The following is a 17,077-nucleotide window of genomic DNA, read 5'->3' as shown; positions in this document are numbered from 1 at the left end:
CATCTCAGTAACTGCCAGGGCCACTCGCCGATTAATTTCTTCCTACATTCTTACTTCTTGTGCATGCACTTTGACTTCTAACATGCGCCGCTAGCTCTCCTCTTGCGCCTCCTTTCTTCTCTTCCAGCTTCTGTACGTGTCAATGTCCCTACGGAAAGCAAACTTTCACGGAACGACCCCAAAGCCTCAGCAACGTCCTGGGTGTTCGGGATTCCCGAGCGCCAAAGTCAGCTTATCGTTTTCTCTATCAACCTTCAACTTTCCCGCTTTAGCATCTCCAATGCTTTTGATAAGCCTGAGGGCCTTCTGACGTATTGTTTCGTTGAAAATAAGTGTCCCATCCTTATGGCTAAGGTTGCCTCCGTGAGCGTAATACCAATTCTTCGATCGATCAGGCCAGTCAATAGTCGCTGGTATGATACCTCGATCGAATAGATCTTGTTCCATTTTTCTTCATTTGGGAATTGCACTCATGTAACCACCTCGCCCTAGGCGATGATGGTATTCCTTCTTCTGGACATTGGTTGAGTTGACACAAATCTTGTTTGTACTACCTTTACTCATCTTGAATTCTAGAAATGAGTTCCAGTGATCCCTTAACTTTGACTCGTCACTAAAATCTGGAGTTCGGCCCTTCCTGATAAAGTTGGCATCCAGATTCTTCTTAAAGGTTTGGAATAGGGTTGCCATATTCTTCAGCATCCAGTCTTTCACAACTTTTTCATCGACGCCATCATGAAGTGTGAAGTGTTTCTTAACATCTACCCACAATCATATCTTTCTATGTCTGCGGGAGCACATATAGATTATCTTTTTTACCCTTCCATTCTTGAATGCTGATGGGCACGTTGTCCCTTACAATAGCCCTACATTTAACTTTCTAGCGACTTTTTCGGGAGCAATTGGCTGGCCCTCTTTTATCACTTCAGTGATGTGAAGTCTTCCTTTCATTATCTTTGTACGACCTCGTGGGTTCTTTCGGTTCATCGATTCAGAGGGCTAAAAGTTCAAGATTCATTAATTAGTACATAGTAATTATGAATATGAAATTATAGATGGGGTAAAAGAATGAAAATGATATATATCTCGTCAAAACCTTCCATCACGGCAAGGTCTTGTTCCGTATTGTCATCAACGTTGTGTTCGGGCTCATCATTGCCATCACTGAACATGTTGAGGGACATGTCCGCCTAGCTACCCTCATCTCGGTGTATGTTGTTGGAACGTTTGAGCCACTACCGCCAGTAATAATCTGCCCCATTATATAACTTGCATCCTTTTCGTCTCCCATCTCAACTAATAATGATATTAGCTATACACACATGTAATCATAGATACATTAGATTAAAAAATGTACCAAGTAGTACAATTAATGTATAAATATGAATAGAACAATCATGAAATAAAAGAAACTTGTAAAATATACACATGAAACCATACATTAAATTAAACACATGAATTGAAATATACAATAAATTTTCTAGAATTGAAATACGGTGTAAAGGCTTACTTCCTATTTCTTCTTATCATATGGTGAAAGGCTTTATAATGAAAGTTACAGTAGGCTATGTGCATCTTGGATGTACAAGCATCGCCGAAGTCCAATCAACGCGCATGCCATCTCTCTCATTCTCTTGGGCTGAAATAGAACTAGTTTGTCTAATTTTTTTTCCGAAAAGATAGCCTAGTTTTAACCAAATGGACTGGACCTAAGCCCACCTACCGCAACTAAGGGCACGTACAGCGGCGTCTTTTTCTCGTCTCTTCGCGTGGTCATTTTTCACGAAGCCCCCCCGTCGAGCCAAGCGACGCGCGCCCCGTCGCCTCGCGAGGCGACGGGCATCTCCCGTGCTCCGAGGTGGAACCGACGGCGGCGGCTCCGTTGTACGGCCTCGTCCTCGAGAGTCGACGGCGCGCTCGGATCCCGCGCGGGAGGCGCGCAGTGGCAGGAGATTTGGGCGCGCGCGGGAGTTTTCGCGCCCAATCCATCTTCCCCGTCATATCTCCCAGCTCCCCCAATCTGCCTCCATCTCCACCTCCGAACTCCATGGCAGTCGCAGCTAGGAAGAAGAAGGGGGCCACACCGTCAGTGTTGGATGCGGCGGCAGCAGCCCCAGCCCGTACCCTTGATCGCGGTGGCTTCTCGGCGCCGACAGCTCTCTCTCTAGGTCGTGGCGGCAGCTCGGCGGCAGCAGGCACCCGCCCAACCACCGGTGGTGTCGACAAGGGCACGGCGACAGCGCCATCCTCCATTGATGGATCCAGCGTTGGTGGCTTCCCCAGCATAGATGGATTTCCGTTCCCTCACTCACCGTCTCAAGCTTGGTTTGATACGGCCAGCAACGATCCCTCTTCTCCTGGAACATGGTAATCACTCAAAACTCAGATCTGTGACTACAAGTTTGGTATGATTTATGCTAGCAACATGTGTAACAGAGTCGCCTATGGTTTAGTTGTTTTCTGTTGTTGAAATGGAGTGATGTCAGTACTTGTGTTCATTTTTGGATTGTCACTGCAACTTACTGTTTGATTAGTCATTTAATTTTTATTTGCTAAATTAGTGCAACAACAATTGAAATAGTGTATCCGAAGTGTTGCAAAGTTGACCATAATTCAAGATCAGTTTCAGGGAATTTAGGTTAGTTAGGTAACTGTAGTTCTCTAGCTAGAAGCCTGTTCGTGCTTTGTCAGGTCAATTGGAATCGACGAAAAGGAACTTTACTTGCAAGTCAACTGTCACCTCTTATTGGACTGTTAGGGGCACATTGTTTTCAATTGTACCAGCACTACTTTATCTTTTGATTCATCAGCTGCTATATGACTTTGTTAATCTAACTAATATGATGGCTGAGGAGTAGTGGCCCTGCTAGATTTATGGTCAAACCTCTAGAGTTGAATGAAGAAAAATATAGTGAAAACAGGAGCTGACAGCAAATTTGTTTTCCTGGTGGTAGTGCTCCAATTGATCAGCCTATTGTAGTTCCTAGAAGAGCCGTCTGTCGCTAGCTGAATGTAACTAGTGCTGTTAGAAACTTCAAGTTTGAGAAGAGAATGCACAGTGATTGATTCGAGGAATCGAGGGCAATATGTGTGGTGGTCCTCGATTGCTGTAATCATGATGGTGCTGCCAAGCTTTGTTTGTTGTGTTGATCTCAGAAGAGGTTGTCTCTGGAGGCTTTGCCAGGGAGTGTAAAGCTGGTAGTTTTAGTTGAATGTTTCTGTTCTGTTTCACTTGTTTGTTCCAGTAACCTCACTGCATGTGTGAGTTTATATGTTTCTATTACCAGACCCTAGACACTGCTTTGTATCACTATCTTTGCTTCAGTCTTTTTTTAACAAGATAAACTTCAGAGCTGGAGCAACTTTTGCTGGAGTCCAGCTGTTCTATAATGCATGAGTAATTTTCTTGTTTACATAAGCAGATATTTACCATCAATGTGAATGCGTTGAGTGATGCTGGACATGCAAGTTTCAGTAACAAACATATTCTCTGTAAAATGGCCTGTCACTTTTATGGACTATAGTATTCAGACCTTGGAGCTTACTAGTCCATATGTCATATTGGAGCTTACGTGGATGCCATAGTGGAGTCATATGGAGTTATATTTGCAATGGGGGGAAGCACATATGTAGTTCTGTGAAGCATTACTATTTCAAAAGTACTGAATAATTTTGGGAACTAAATAAACAACTAATAAGTCTTTCTAACTAAAAACAATTGCATTGCATACTTACCACGTACTATGATTTATGGATTCTAGAACATAGAGAAAATCAATTCAAATTTAACAACAAAAAAGAGATGAAATGTAAAAAATAAAAATAGTGAATATTAGATGTGTCTGCTATAAACAAAAAGGACAAGACAGAAGATACCTTGACTTTTTCCAAACCATTAGAAGCTTCAGTAAACATTTTGGGGTCAGAACTCAAAGTGTTACTGTTCAAACAGGACATGTAGTTCCTTGAGGCATCTTCAAGATTGCCTAATGCAAGGTAGCAACTGTATTTATACAGATAAAAAAAGGTAAACTTAATAGCCATTTAAGAAGGAAAGAAGACGATCATAGAAAATATATGCAATTGAAGTTGCAGAGTCAACAATCCCTGCCAAATCAACAGGTGCAATACAGTATGATCAGATGTCTGCCATTTAATGTTAACTGGTGATTACCTGAAATGGTCTGCCTGATCAAATGTCTCTGCCATGTAGTATGAATGATATGTTGTGAACTAGTAATCCTACCATAAGAATGGAGTGCCTTTGTTTAGTTACTGCTGCACAATCCATTTTAGTTCATCTCTGTTCATTCATCATATGCCTAAATTATTTATGTTGGCAATGGGAGAACTCTGAGACCTGCAGCATTGACCCCTTCTATCTGAATTATCTAGCTAGTTTACTAATGATGAGCATCAGAAGTAACAGGAGATGTTTTCAAATCAGTTCCGTTTAATTGATTATCAATTGCGTATTTGTGACCATGTCTATCAATTGAAGTACTAATGTATTCCTCCATTGAACTATGTTATTGTTTGAACTAAAACATAGTGGTTATTGTTTGTTTCCTGCAGGGATAAAGATCCACGTCCATCTGGTGGTTTCATGAGCTACTTCGGAAATCAGCCACACAACTTTCATTTGGTTGGTGCACCTATTCACAACAGCCCTTTGAATAGACTTCTGTTTACCAACAATGATGCAAGTTCACAGCCTGAAGTAGAAATATTACTTGATAATGACAATGTTAGGACTGAGAAGAGGATCCTATGGACAGAGGAAGAGGATCTTAGATTGATGAGCGCTTGGATAGAACATTCAGCAGACTCTACCTGTGGAGCCGATAAGGGTGGTAACCAGTATTGGGATGAGGTTGTTGAATCCTACAACAAGACTACCCCACCACTTCGAAAGAGAAATCTGAAGCAATGCAAGGATAGATGGCACAAGATTAATAGGTGGACGGACATCTTTGAATGTGCTTATGTAAAGGCTCGCAGAGTGTTTACAAGTGGATATTCCGATCAAATGTGGATTGATGCAGCCCACAAGTTCTATGTGGAGGACAACAAAGATGCAAAACTAGGACCCTTTGTTGGGATTGAGGTTTGGAAAATTTGTCGAGAAGTGTCAAAGTGGAAAACATACAATGAAGAGCTGAGGAATGCACGTAAAAGGAAATCATTTCACCTTAAAGAAGAAAGGGATCAGGAAAATGATGAAAGTTTGGAAGAGATGCCAAATCGACCAATGGGTCAAAAGGCAGCTAAAAAGGCAGCTCTAGCGGCAAAAGGCAAGTCAAAAGGCTCCAGCAGCGAAGATGATGGTAACTCAAAGGAATCTACCATTGATCTAGATAAATTAGGTAGATTAAGCAAAATCCAGGAGGAAACAAATGCAAACCGTATGAAGATATTGGAACTGCAGCAGAAGCTATCATTTGAGAAGCTTGAGACCACAAAACTTGTTCACCTTACTACACAAGAGACCAAAGAGGGAAAGAAGCTTGAGAAAGAATCAAAGATGATGGAGGCTTATAACAACCTCATATTACAAGATACAAGTTCAATGTCTGATGTGAAAAAGGCGGAGTGAGTTGCTGCCATGAAGTGTCTTAGGAAGGCCCTTTTTCCTGAAAGTGACTGAACAGGTAACTTGAGCAACATGTCATTGCTATCTTTTATCTGAACATGTCATCGCTATCTTTTATCTGAACATGTCATTGAATCTGAGTGTTATATGAGTGTTGGAAGCAGAACCTGTGTTAATTTTGTATGTTGACAAGTGCTATCTGAGCTTATTTATTTTCATGGCACTGTGTTAATTTATTTCATGAGCTACTTACTGTGTGACAAGCATTCTGATCTTATTTCCATTGGCACTGTGACAAGGTACTGCAGGAATCTGAGTGCCTATGCTAGAACAGAAGGGATGCAGAATCTGGGAAGAGTTTGACCACCTACTAGTGAACATGCCATTTCGATGTGAATGTGGTGTCTTTCTAAACTTCCCATATACTGTAATTTGAATGTGAATGTGGTGTCTCTCTAAACTTCCCATATACTGTCACGTTTACTGAAATGTGAATGTGAATGTCTATCTGAATGCGTAGTGCTCTTGTGAGTGTGAATGTCATCTAAATGTCATCTGAATGCGTAGTGCTAATCTGTGGATGTCACTGTGAGTGTGAACATGTCATTGCGAGTGTTATTTTAATGTGAATGCTATCAGGAATGTGAATGCTGTCAGGAATGTGAGCAGAGCAGTACATTTTCACCGCAAAACATGTCACTATAAATTGGAGCAAGATGTTCACCACATAGCAGTACATTTTCCACTCTTGTTCACCGCAGAGCAGTACATTTTCCACTCTAGTTAGTTCCTATGGAGCAAGATGAGGTGCAAGATGCCGAGGAATTTGATCCTGCAGAGGTGTTCACCGTAGAAGATATGCTAGCAGAGGATGAAATCTTAGAAGATATGATACAAGAGGAATTGAAGGCCTATATCGATGGAGAAGCATCAACAGTATCTCGCCATCGCCAACAAACTGGACCGCGCAGGTACATACCAAGGAATCGAGAAGCAGCTCATGATGATCTTGTCGCTAATTACTTTTCTGCAAATCCTATCTACACCGATGAGATGTTCCGTAGGAGATTTAGGATGAATAAGCCGCTATTCTTACGTATCGTGCATGCACTCAATGATTGGTCTCCTTATTTCACCCAAAGACCCGATGCTACTGGTAGGAATGGACTTTCACCGCTTCAAAAGTGTAACACAGCTATCAGGATGCTAGCTTATGGAACCTTGGCTGATCAACTTGATGAGGTGTTAAAGATAGCTGCAAGCACTTGTTTGGAGATTTTGGAAAAATTTGCTGAAGAGGTGATTGAAAAATTCGGTGAAGAATATCTACGCCCTCCAAGAAGCGATGAACTGGAAAAAATATTGCGAGAAAATGAGGCTCGTGGTTTTCCAGGAATGTTGGGAAGCATCGATTGTATGCATTGGGCATGGAAGAATTGTCCGAAAGGTTGGGCAGGCATGTTCACACGTGGTGATAAAGGCGTTCCTACTATGATCCTCGAAGCGGTGGCAACTCGGGATCTTCGTATATGGCATGCTTTCTTTGGTACCGCCGGGTCTCAGAACGACATAAACGTTCTAAACAAGTCACCACTGTTCATTCAATCAATAAAAGGGGAAACTCCTGCGGTACACTATAATGTAAATGGAACACAATATGACATGGGTTATTATCTTGCCGATAAAATATATCCAGAATGGGCAGTATTTGTGAAGACAGTGGCAGCCCCTCAATCGGCGGAAGACAAATTATTTGCACTGATGCAAGAAGGGGCGAGGAAAGATGTCGAGTGCGCATTTGGTGTGCTGCAATCACGCTTTGATATTGTTCGTCGACCAGCAAGGTTATGGAAGCAGGGGCACGTTATTAACATAATGCAAGCTTGTGTTATCCTTCACAATATGATAGTGGAAGATGAGAAGGATTCAATTAGAGAAGTCTTGGATTTGAATGAGAATCCAAGTGCAACGATAGTGCTCCCACCTGAAGTGCGTACAAGCGACAACCCTAATCATACCTTTGCAGAGGTACTTCGTAGAAATTCTACTATTAAAGCCCGGCCAACACATAGGAAACTCAAGAAGGATCTAATCGAGCACATATGGCAACGCTATGGAAACAAAAGAAATTAGATAAAAGACGTTGCATCTATATGAAATATAATTATTATATTGATGGTTTTTAAAATATTGTAATCATGTTGCTCTTATTTATCCATGATACATTTTCTATAAAATAGACACATGATGGTATACAAAAATTTATATATAGTTGATCCTAACTACATGCAAAGCATTAAATAGTTTAGAGACAGATCCCTGTCTGTGGGTTGTATGACCTATCTTTATACCTGTCTGTACAGAGACGAACACCTCACTGAGGGTTGTACATGCCCTGATAAATCTCATTCAAGATGTAAAACCCATCGCGATCTGGTGCGGTGGCCACTGCCGGCGCCGCCCGTTCCCCCCAACGCCACCACTCACTCCACGCGCTCCCCTCGCCGCACCACGCCGTCCAACAGGACGAGGACGATGCGGCACCTCCTCCTCTCCCGCCTCCTCCTCCGCCGCGGCAGTAGCCCCTCCTCCCACCACCACCACCACCACCACCACCTCCCTTTCCTCTGCGCCCTTTCCTCCGCCCCCTCCCCCGTCTCCTCCGACGCCGACCTCCGCAAGTACGCCGGCTACGCGCTTCTCCTCCTCGGCTGCGGCGCCGCCACCTACTACTCCTTCCCCTTACCCGCCGACGCGCTCCACAAGAAGGCCGTCCCTTTCAAGTACGCGCCGCTCCCCGAGGACCTCCACGCCGTCTCCAACTGGAGCGCCACCCACGAGGTCCACGCCCGCGTCCTCCTCCAGCCGGACTCCCTCCCGGCCCTCGAGGACGCGCTCGCCACCGCCCACAAGGAGCGCCGCAAGCTCAGGCCGCTTGGCTCCGGGCTGTCCCCCAATGGGATCGGTCTCTCCCGCGCCGGAATGGTCAGTCTCGCGCTCATGGACAAGGTGCTCGACGTCGACGTGAAGAAGAAGACCGTCACGGTGCAGGCGGGGATTCGTGTTGCAGAGCTAGTTGACGCGCTCCGGGAACATGGACTCACGCTGCAGAATTTCGCGTCCATTAGGGAGCAGCAGGTCGGAGGCTTCATTCAGGTCTGTTGCAAGAAACCATCCTAATGCCTGAGAGCTCCTGTTGTAGTCGGTCCTAGTATTCCTTTGAAATTGTATAATTGTAACTTACTGAGTTCAGGCCTAATTAATATATGGTTTTTTTCATGATTGGACGCAGGTTGGTGCCCATGGCACTGGTGCCAGATTGCCTCCTGTTGACGAGCAAGTCATTAGCATGAAACTGGTTACCCCTGCCAAAGGCACCATAGAGTTATCGAGGGAGAAGGATCCTGAGTTATTTTATCTTGCTCGCTGTGGACTTGGTGGCCTAGGTGTTGTCGCAGAAGTTACTCTTCAATGTGTAGAAAGGCACCAGCTTGTGGAACATACATTTGTTTCCAATGCAGATGAAGTCAAGAAAAACCACAAGTAATGTTTCGTTATGTCAAGCTTTATGTAACTATTCAATTGGTTTGCCTGTGCAGTTGTAAAATCCTCAGATTTCTTCCTTTCTTGCCTTTTGCAGGAAGTGGCTCTCTGAGAACAAACATATTAAGTACTTGTGGATTCCATATACTGACACAGTTGTTGTTGTCCGATGTAATCCTCCCTCAAAGTGGAAAACCCCAAAGTTGACCTCAAAATATGGAAAGGATGAAGCTTTACAGCATGTTCGTAACCTCTATCGGGAGTCACTGAAAAAATATAGGTACGCACACTTGTTGTGGTTTGATAACCCAAATTTTTAGGCTACCATGTTGTTCTATATGCAAATGCATCTTTACTTGCTATTCTCTTACCAAAGAACCAGATAAATATTCTCTTGCTTAGAAATTGAATTGACATTAATAATTATAATTGTACTCTTGAAACTGTTGTGTCAATTTAGATTCTAGTTTGTCCTACACAATTTCAGTGTGAGTCTGTCCAGTTCTTCCTTAGGTTTTCTTCGCTTTATTGAACATCATGCAGAAATAAGAGGTGATTCCAGTTGGATGAACTGTATTTTCCACATGAATGATACAGGTGCAGTAGCACTTAGGCATTATCAGTTGAAAAGATGGCAGTTTGTGGGTGCACCTGCTAGTTTTGTTTTTCTCTTAGGAGTTTGCTTTTGCTTATTACTCTCAGATGAATATTTCATTTCTATGTAAGACTCGATGGATGTTCTATGTGTTTCTATAATTGAAATTAGTAAGGGATGTTTCCCTTGCCTTCACTAAAAAAAATGGTGATGCAAGAAGTGTAAGGTGGTGCTTTCTGGCTGCTATTTACTTAATTAATATACAAATATAGAACCGCATTCAGTTCCTTTACTTTTAAAGCCATATGCATGGAAAATCAAATTATTGTTTTATGCAGTCAACTGGCATACACAAATGATGTTGGAGTCATTTGATCTACTCAAATGATGTAACTTTTAAATTATGTAGTTTTCAGTGGAATTTAGCTGTATTCAGCAATAGTATTTGTTTTTTTTCTTGCTCCACCTTATAGATGCTTTTCAGAACTGAAACAGAAAGTAATGACCCGGAAGTAGATACGCTTTCATTTACTGAACTGAGAGATAAGCTGCTTGCCCTTGATCCACTGGATAAAGATCATGTGGTGAAAGTCAATAAAGCAGAAGCTGAGTATTGGAAAAAGTCTGAAGGGTATCGCATGGGCTGGAGCGATGAAATACTGGGCTTTGATTGTGGTGGGCAGCAGTGGGTTTCTGAAAACTGCTTCCCCACAGGAACCCTAGCAAAGCCAAGTACAAAGGATCTGGATTATATAGAGAAGTTGCTGCAGTTGATTGAAAAGGAAGATATACCCGCACCTGCACCAATTGAGCAGCGTTGGACTGCCCGCAGCAAGAGTCCAATGAGCCCCGCATCAAGCTCTGAAGAAGATGTGTTTTCATGGGTACTTAATTTGTTCTTGTTCCATAGATTTTTTTAAACTTTTGCATGTCTAATATGTGTTGCTTACCTACCTAAAAGATCTTTTGCATATCATACTAATTTGTTTACCATTGATTTCGGTGCTGAATACTTGGTTTGAAAAATATTTTACAATTCAGTTGTGCTCTCTTCTGATCATTTCTGCAAAATATAGCAGTAGAACTTGCTCTCTTCTTCCTACATTGACAAATATATGGGAAAATCCTTTCTTCAGTGTAGATGATATTACCAAATTGTTCCATTGTGATTGTTATCTTTCCCATGTTTCTGAGACAATCACGTACATACTGAAACAGATGCACGTTACAACTCTGAACTGCTTTGGAAAGTTCTGCAACTCCTGCATCTCTAATAAATCATTAGCCATGCGCAGCCTGTAAAACCTGGTTCTCTTTTGCACCAATGTATAAACTTCAGTGACCAACTTACTGGGATCTATGCAGGTCGGTATTATAATGTACTTGCCAACATCAGATGCTCGCCAAAGGAAGGAAATTACGGAGGAGTTCTTCAATTACAGGAACCTGGCGCAAACTCTCTGGGATGATTATTCTGCATATGAACACTGGGCAAAAATTGAGGTACCAACTTCTACTGCTGGTTTTAAGATCTATGCAGACAGCAGACATTATTCCAGTTCTTTAGCAGACTTTGTTTGAACGTATGATTGAAAATAACATCGGGCTGGTTAATTTCAAGAGAATGACCCCATCACTTGCATTGCACCCTTACCTTGCTGAGCTATTTATTTGCAACAATTTCATGCCTGGTGATTATTCTGTCACCATTTCTGTCTAGGTTCCGAAGGACAGAGACGAACTAGCTGAGCTCCAGGCCAGGCTGAGGAAGCGTTTCCCTGTCGATGCATATAACAAGGCACGCATGGAGCTGGACCCCAACAAGGTTCTATCAAATGCAAAGTTGGAGAAGCTGTTCCCAGTGCTGGAGCCTGTTAAGTAAAATATGCTGAAGCGCGAAGACACATAACTTGCCGTTCTGTTGGTGGCCCTTGATGAAGAGCAAAAAGAGCAAAACTACCATGCCTGAGCTGTTGGGTTTTTGGAGTTTTAGTGCTCCATCCCGTTGTTAGGCTCTAAAGCGATACGGTTGTTGCAGCAGGTCCTTCTCCTTCACAGTTTGTAACTCTATTGCTATCATGATGCTTTGATCTGTCAAATCAAATTTGATTAGGGATTTGGCAGTCGAAATAAAGTGAGAGAGAACAAATATTGATGATTCATACCGTCAAAAAAATTATATTGATGATTCATCAGTAGCAGGAACAAGCTAAAACTTTACAGCACATTTTTTTTCAACCCTAATTTTGCAACTGTGCTGCAGTTAACACTGGAAGTAAATCCTGTTCTAAATCTTGCTATAGTTATTCTCACCCCAAATTTGGCCAGAACACTTCCCCATCGTTTGAACTTTGAAGTGTCTCATTTGGCTACGGATGGCGTGCACACAGGACAGGATTGTTAACCGCCATATGATGCAGATTGCCAAACATCATTAGTTGCCACAGAAACTTTCAGCTCCCCCTCAAATTCAACAGAAGCGACGAGCCGTGAAAGCTTGATCAACAGGAATCTTCTCGCATCCAAGCAACAAGACTGTCTCATGTTCTAAACTGCATGCAGGTCTGCTGGGCATTCTGCTGGGCTTTTTTTGCGGGCAAAGCACCTGGGCTTGTCAGGCCACTCAGTCTACTGTGCCATTCTGTTTGTTTTTTTTTCTGTTTTAACGAAAACATTTAATCCGGCCTCTATATACAATTTCAGCCCAAGACTGAGAACACATGAAAAATATTGGTTAAAAGGAAATGAAGTAAGCACAACCATAGTTTGACGAGAGAAATTATAAAAACTTAGTTGTGCTAAATCTCCATCCATGGTGGGGGCAAACCTACGTGACCACAATTTGGTATATCCCTCTTGGACGGGCATTTTGGTGTTTCACGATTCATGTAACGAACCAACAAAGTTTATCCTTCCTTTATAGTTTTGTTTTTGACAGAACGCAGTCACGCACTCACGCTGCTAGAAATTGCCACTTTGTTACTCGTGACAAGATTCACTAGAAATGTAGGCTTTCACCAGTGACCAAGTTACTAAGACTTGCATGGTCGCCAACGACTTCAGCTGCAGGAATCACGCAAACGCACAGTATGATCAGATGCATAATAATATTTATAAAATTAGAAAAAAATTAAGATGATTTATAATTTGAACGGAGGGAGTATTAGGCTTTTTTTTTTGCTGACATGATCATAAACCAAAATTGGACGTGTTAACTTCAAGAGAGCGAACGTGTTACATCATCATTTGCACACTACTCGCTTTCCCCTTTGCCCCGGGATATCTAATTATTTGCTACTGTAAGAAATGACGCTCCTTCAAAAATCATTTTTAGAATTTTATCTACATTTTTACCACCGCAGAGAAGTTTCAGTTACAAAATCATCATTTTTGCTGATGTGTCGAGCCACCTCATTGTGCCAGCATGGATTCGCCATGTAAAATGACCCTCCTGCTCCTGCATCTCTTCCTCCAAGTATGTGTGTTTGCTCTCTTCCTCCCTCCTATCTCTACGACTGGTGGGAGCCATCCTTCTTCCACCTCCAGCTCGTCGGCCCACCCAGCTTCAGGTCCAGCAGGCTCCGCCGCGCGCTCCCGCTGCTCCTCCACCGCCCGCTCCGCGACGCGTAGCCGCTCCTCCACGCCCTCCCTCCTCTGGATCTCCTGCTCCATGGCCCTATCCTTGAGCACTGCCGCGTCACGCTGCTCCTCGCGCTTGGCCTCGTGCGCGCGGCGCGGTGACGACGATGTTCACCTATCGGGACCCACCCTCGTTTTCCACCTCCAGCCAAACCATGCGCCAGCTGAAGGAGCACCACATCCAGCGAGTACACGTCGGCATCGCACTGCTACTGCTGCACCTCCCCCGCCACCAGGTAGCTTGGTTCCGCGTATACCAGCGCCAGCCTCGACGACGCGCCCCCGGGGTGGTCAACGACAAGCCTGCGCGTGCCGAGCCTGGCCAGCTTTCACGAGGAGGACCCTACCACGAGGATGCTCGCCGACCTCACGTCTGCCAATGGCGGCACAGAGGAGGTGGAGTGGAGGAAGGCCAGCGCGGAGCATGCCCCGTACGCGATGCCGCAACGCGTGCCCCAAGGCAAGCTGCAGCGGCCGACAGCAGTGAGGTTGAGGTGGTCCTCCAGGCTCCCGCCCGGGACGAGCTCGTACGCGACGGCGCGTGCCTCTGGGCACGCTCCCACGAGCGCCGCTAGGTTCGGGTGCCTCACGCCGCTGATCCTTTCCACCTCACGGGCGAACCGGGCCTCATCCACGGCCACATTGCGACCCAACACCTTCACGGCCACTGCCGTACACTTTGCCCCGGCGGCGTCATCTTCTTCCTCCTTGCCGTGCAAGGACTAGAGGATAAGGTAGGGGCACCAGGATCTTTTCGCAAGAGGAGTCCAGTGTGGGATCATGACGTGGCGCGTCACGGTGGCTAAAATGATGATTTTGTAACTGAAACATCTCTCCGGTAGCAAAAATATATATATAAATTTTAAAAATAATTTTTGAAGGAGCGATATTTCTTAGATATCCCCTTCGCCCCAGTCGCCACTCCCCCACCCAAAGGCCCAACTCCACCCAACAGGAGAAATGGACTCCGCGGAGAGCACGGCCGCCGCCGCCGCCGACCCCGCCCCGGCCGACGACGACGTCGACGCCGTCCCCGAGGTACCCGCCTGCATCTCGTCCATGATCGACCGCGGGGGCAGCGTCGAGAGCCACCGCCTCTTCCTGGCGCGCCGCACCGCGCTGGAGATGCTCCGCGACCGCGGGTACAGCGTCCCGGAGGCCGAGCTGGCGCGCACACTCCCGGAGTTCCGCGCCTGGTGGGCCGAAAAGCCCGAGCTCGAACGCCTCGCCTTCTCCACCGCCCTCGCCGCCGACCAGTCCAGTAAGGTGGGTTTTTTTTTCTTTGGTTCCCCCCCCCCCCCCCCCCCCCCCCCCCCCCCCCCCCGTGACATCGCCGGTGGGCTTCCAGATGTTCTTGTTCTTCCATTAGGGTTAGATTCCTGTTCTACTAGCTCGCGATTTGAACTGCATTCTTGTCCTGACCATCAGGCCAAGCTTTATTACTCATGATTAGGAAACCTACCCCGATTACTCATTTGTACTGGAATCCAGTTGTGCTGAGATATGCATTGTGGACAAGAGGCACTGCAAAACTGAATAGTTAGAAAGAAAGAAAGAGGGGTATTGTTTCTTTCATACCCTTTCTCACCAATTCAGGTGTGAACGTGTCATTGTCTGTATGATCTAGGAATATTATTGTTCTTGTGGTTATGATTGAGGGTTGGCCTCTTCTTGCAAGTAGAATGGTAAACTGTTTAATTTATTGTTTACTCATCTAGAGAAGTTCAATGACTGCATACATATGACTGTATGGGTGCTTTTATCTCTTATCTTTTCATGCATAAAGTGGTTCTATCGTTCTTGTTACAGATGAGTAAATAATAGATCTGAACCATGTGTTATGCAGGTGAAAGTTGTGTTCTGTCCACCTGAACCTGTCAAAATTGCAGTTATCCGGGAGATATATAGCAGAGTCCAAGAAGAGAACTTGTCTAGATTGATCCTGATATTGCAGAGCAAAATAACGTCTAAATCCAGAGAATCTATCAAGGAGATCTTCCCATTTAAAGTTGACACATTCCAGGTTAGGTTTTATCTAATCTATTGGATGCTCTTGACATTTTGTTCAGTTTCTGGAAGTGAGCAACAACAGGGATTATCTCAGTCTTTTTGTTTGTAATTACAGTACCCATCACCTAAAAATAATAGCAAGTAGCTTCTGTTGACTTTGTATGCATCAGTTATGGTACTGGCTACAATATGGAATCTTAATTTCACTATATGTTCTAATGCAAGTTATGATCTTGATATCAAGTGTCCATTCGCAGCATTATAACTCTCATCACGTAAAGTTGATATTTTTCTGTTTTATCTTATATTAATATTATTTTTTCCTGAAGAGATATCTTAGATCAATATTCACGTTCAAATCAATGTGCTGTTCCAATGTAGATCACGGAATTGCTGGTGAACATCACTAAGCATGTCTTGAAGCCCAAGCATGAAGTGTTGACTGCAGAGGAGAAAGCCAAGCTCCTGAAGGAGTACAATGTGGTGGATTCACAGGTGTGTTCCTCTATAATTTGTTGAAGTTACTTTATAATTTCTTACTGCTTTGTTGTACTGGCGTTGTAAGTTATGGTGCTATGTTAGTTTTGTAGCCTTCTTTGTTACATCTTGTGGAGTGCAACGATGCAGCCTGTTGCTTTTCATGATACTTGCTGTATGCAACACCATAATTTCAGCACTTGATCTTGTTTGCAACATGATCATGGCCATAAGGGAGAGTCAAACTCTTGGTGTGCTTTCTGGATGTGATGATTGAGATTGTCGATAAATTATGAATTTACCGTACTTAGTGCCTTGGTCACATGGAAATATTGATATTCCACCATTTATATTGTGCTCTTGATGTTGTATTGCAATGTAACATGATGGCATTGAAACTGGTGATCCTCCCAATTTCCATAGTGGGAGTGCTGCTATCATATATGAAGAAAATATGTTTGGTTGCAATGTCAAATTTATTTCAGGTTCTATTTGTGTGGGTTCTCAATTTCTTATTCGTATGCTCCTTACATAATGGTATGCAAATCATAAATTAAAATTGTGTTCAACAATATGTCTATAGTTGTTGACTTGTCGTGGGATACTGCATTTCATTTCTTTTGGCTAGTGGATTCTTAACATGCCTGAAGTGCAAATTTCCATTTGTTATAAGCTTGGGTTTTATCCTTGGATGTTTCGTTTGTTAGAGCTAGCTCAACTTCTTGCAAAGTAAATCCATGCCTCTTTACTGAAATTGGTTCCTGTCTTGTATATTTCAGCTGCCCCGCATGCTGGAAACTGATGCTGTTGCTCGCTACCACGGCCTTGGCAAGGGAACCGTTGTCAAAGTTACGTATGACAGTGAGCTTACCGGGAACCATGTGACGTACAGGTGTATTTTCTGAGGCCCTGGTGCCTTTCGATGGATGGTCTCCTAAGCAATTAGTAAAAATAACTCGTCGGCAGATTATCTTGCCCTTCTAGTTCTAGGCCTGTGTAGGATGAGTTTGCTGTAAGGTATTGGTAAAAAATCGTCTTGCAGCTAAGTTATTACTCTACTGTATTGTCCTATGTGAGTACTCGTTTAAAGTCTAAGCTTAAAAACAGTAAGAAACTATTTTCGTAAGTAGGAAACTAATTTCGTTGTAAGCTATCTGACTATCCGAGAGTCAGCAGATGTTCCTTAGAAAGTATGGTACACGTTCTGTCCACTGGCCTGT

At 43.8% G+C, this 17,077-nt stretch overlaps 4 protein-coding genes across 5 annotated transcripts; all 4 read left to right on the top strand.

The window, feature by feature from the left end:
- The first annotated feature begins 1,964 nt into the window (after positions 1–1,964).
- Positions 1,965–6,098, top strand: LOC140223548 (uncharacterized). Of its 2 annotated transcripts, none has more exons than XM_072295469.1 (3): positions 1,965–2,367; positions 4,576–5,651; positions 5,902–6,098. In XM_072295469.1, the coding sequence occupies exons 1-2, from the start codon at positions 2,048–2,050 to the stop codon at positions 5,594–5,596; spliced, it is 1,341 nt and encodes a 446-aa protein (XP_072151570.1). In that variant the 5' UTR covers positions 1,965–2,047; the 3' UTR covers positions 5,597–5,651; positions 5,902–6,098. The 2 variants fall into 2 exon arrangements, with proteins under 2 accessions (XP_072151570.1, XP_072151569.1); XM_072295468.1 differs by having other exon boundaries at positions 5,893–6,098.
- Positions 6,099–6,239: 141 nt separating this feature from the next.
- On the top strand, positions 6,240–7,726 carry LOC140223549 (uncharacterized). Its single transcript, XM_072295471.1, has one exon. It carries the CDS (start codon positions 6,386–6,388, stop codon positions 7,724–7,726), a length of 1,341 nt encoding a protein of 446 aa, XP_072151572.1. The 5' UTR covers positions 6,240–6,385.
- Positions 7,727–8,019: 293 nt separating this feature from the next.
- On the top strand, positions 8,020–11,893 carry LOC117833525 (L-galactono-1,4-lactone dehydrogenase 2, mitochondrial). The gene is made up of 6 exons (XM_034713064.2): positions 8,020–8,749; positions 8,886–9,136; positions 9,234–9,416; positions 10,216–10,615; positions 11,097–11,234; positions 11,452–11,893. The coding sequence occupies exons 1-6, from the start codon at positions 8,129–8,131 to the stop codon at positions 11,611–11,613; spliced, it is 1,755 nt and encodes a 584-aa protein (XP_034568955.1). The 5' UTR covers positions 8,020–8,128; the 3' UTR covers positions 11,614–11,893.
- A 2,393-nt stretch (positions 11,894–14,286) lies between these two features.
- Positions 14,287–17,068, top strand: LOC117833565 (DNA-directed RNA polymerase V subunit 5A). Its single transcript, XM_034713118.2, has 4 exons — positions 14,287–14,636; positions 15,217–15,393; positions 15,762–15,875; positions 16,637–17,068. Exons 1-4 carry the CDS (start codon positions 14,331–14,333, stop codon positions 16,760–16,762), a joined length of 723 nt encoding a protein of 240 aa, XP_034569009.1. The 5' UTR covers positions 14,287–14,330; the 3' UTR covers positions 16,763–17,068.
- Positions 17,069–17,077: the final 9 nt, after the last annotated feature.

This window comes from Setaria viridis, chromosome 8, assembly GCF_005286985.2.
Source record: "Setaria viridis chromosome 8, Setaria_viridis_v4.0, whole genome shotgun sequence".
In the NCBI taxonomy this organism is placed as follows: Eukaryota; Viridiplantae; Streptophyta; class Magnoliopsida; order Poales; family Poaceae; genus Setaria; species Setaria viridis.
The sequence above is the reverse complement of the archived record's forward strand: the minus strand, read 5'-3'. Positions and strand labels throughout refer to the sequence as shown.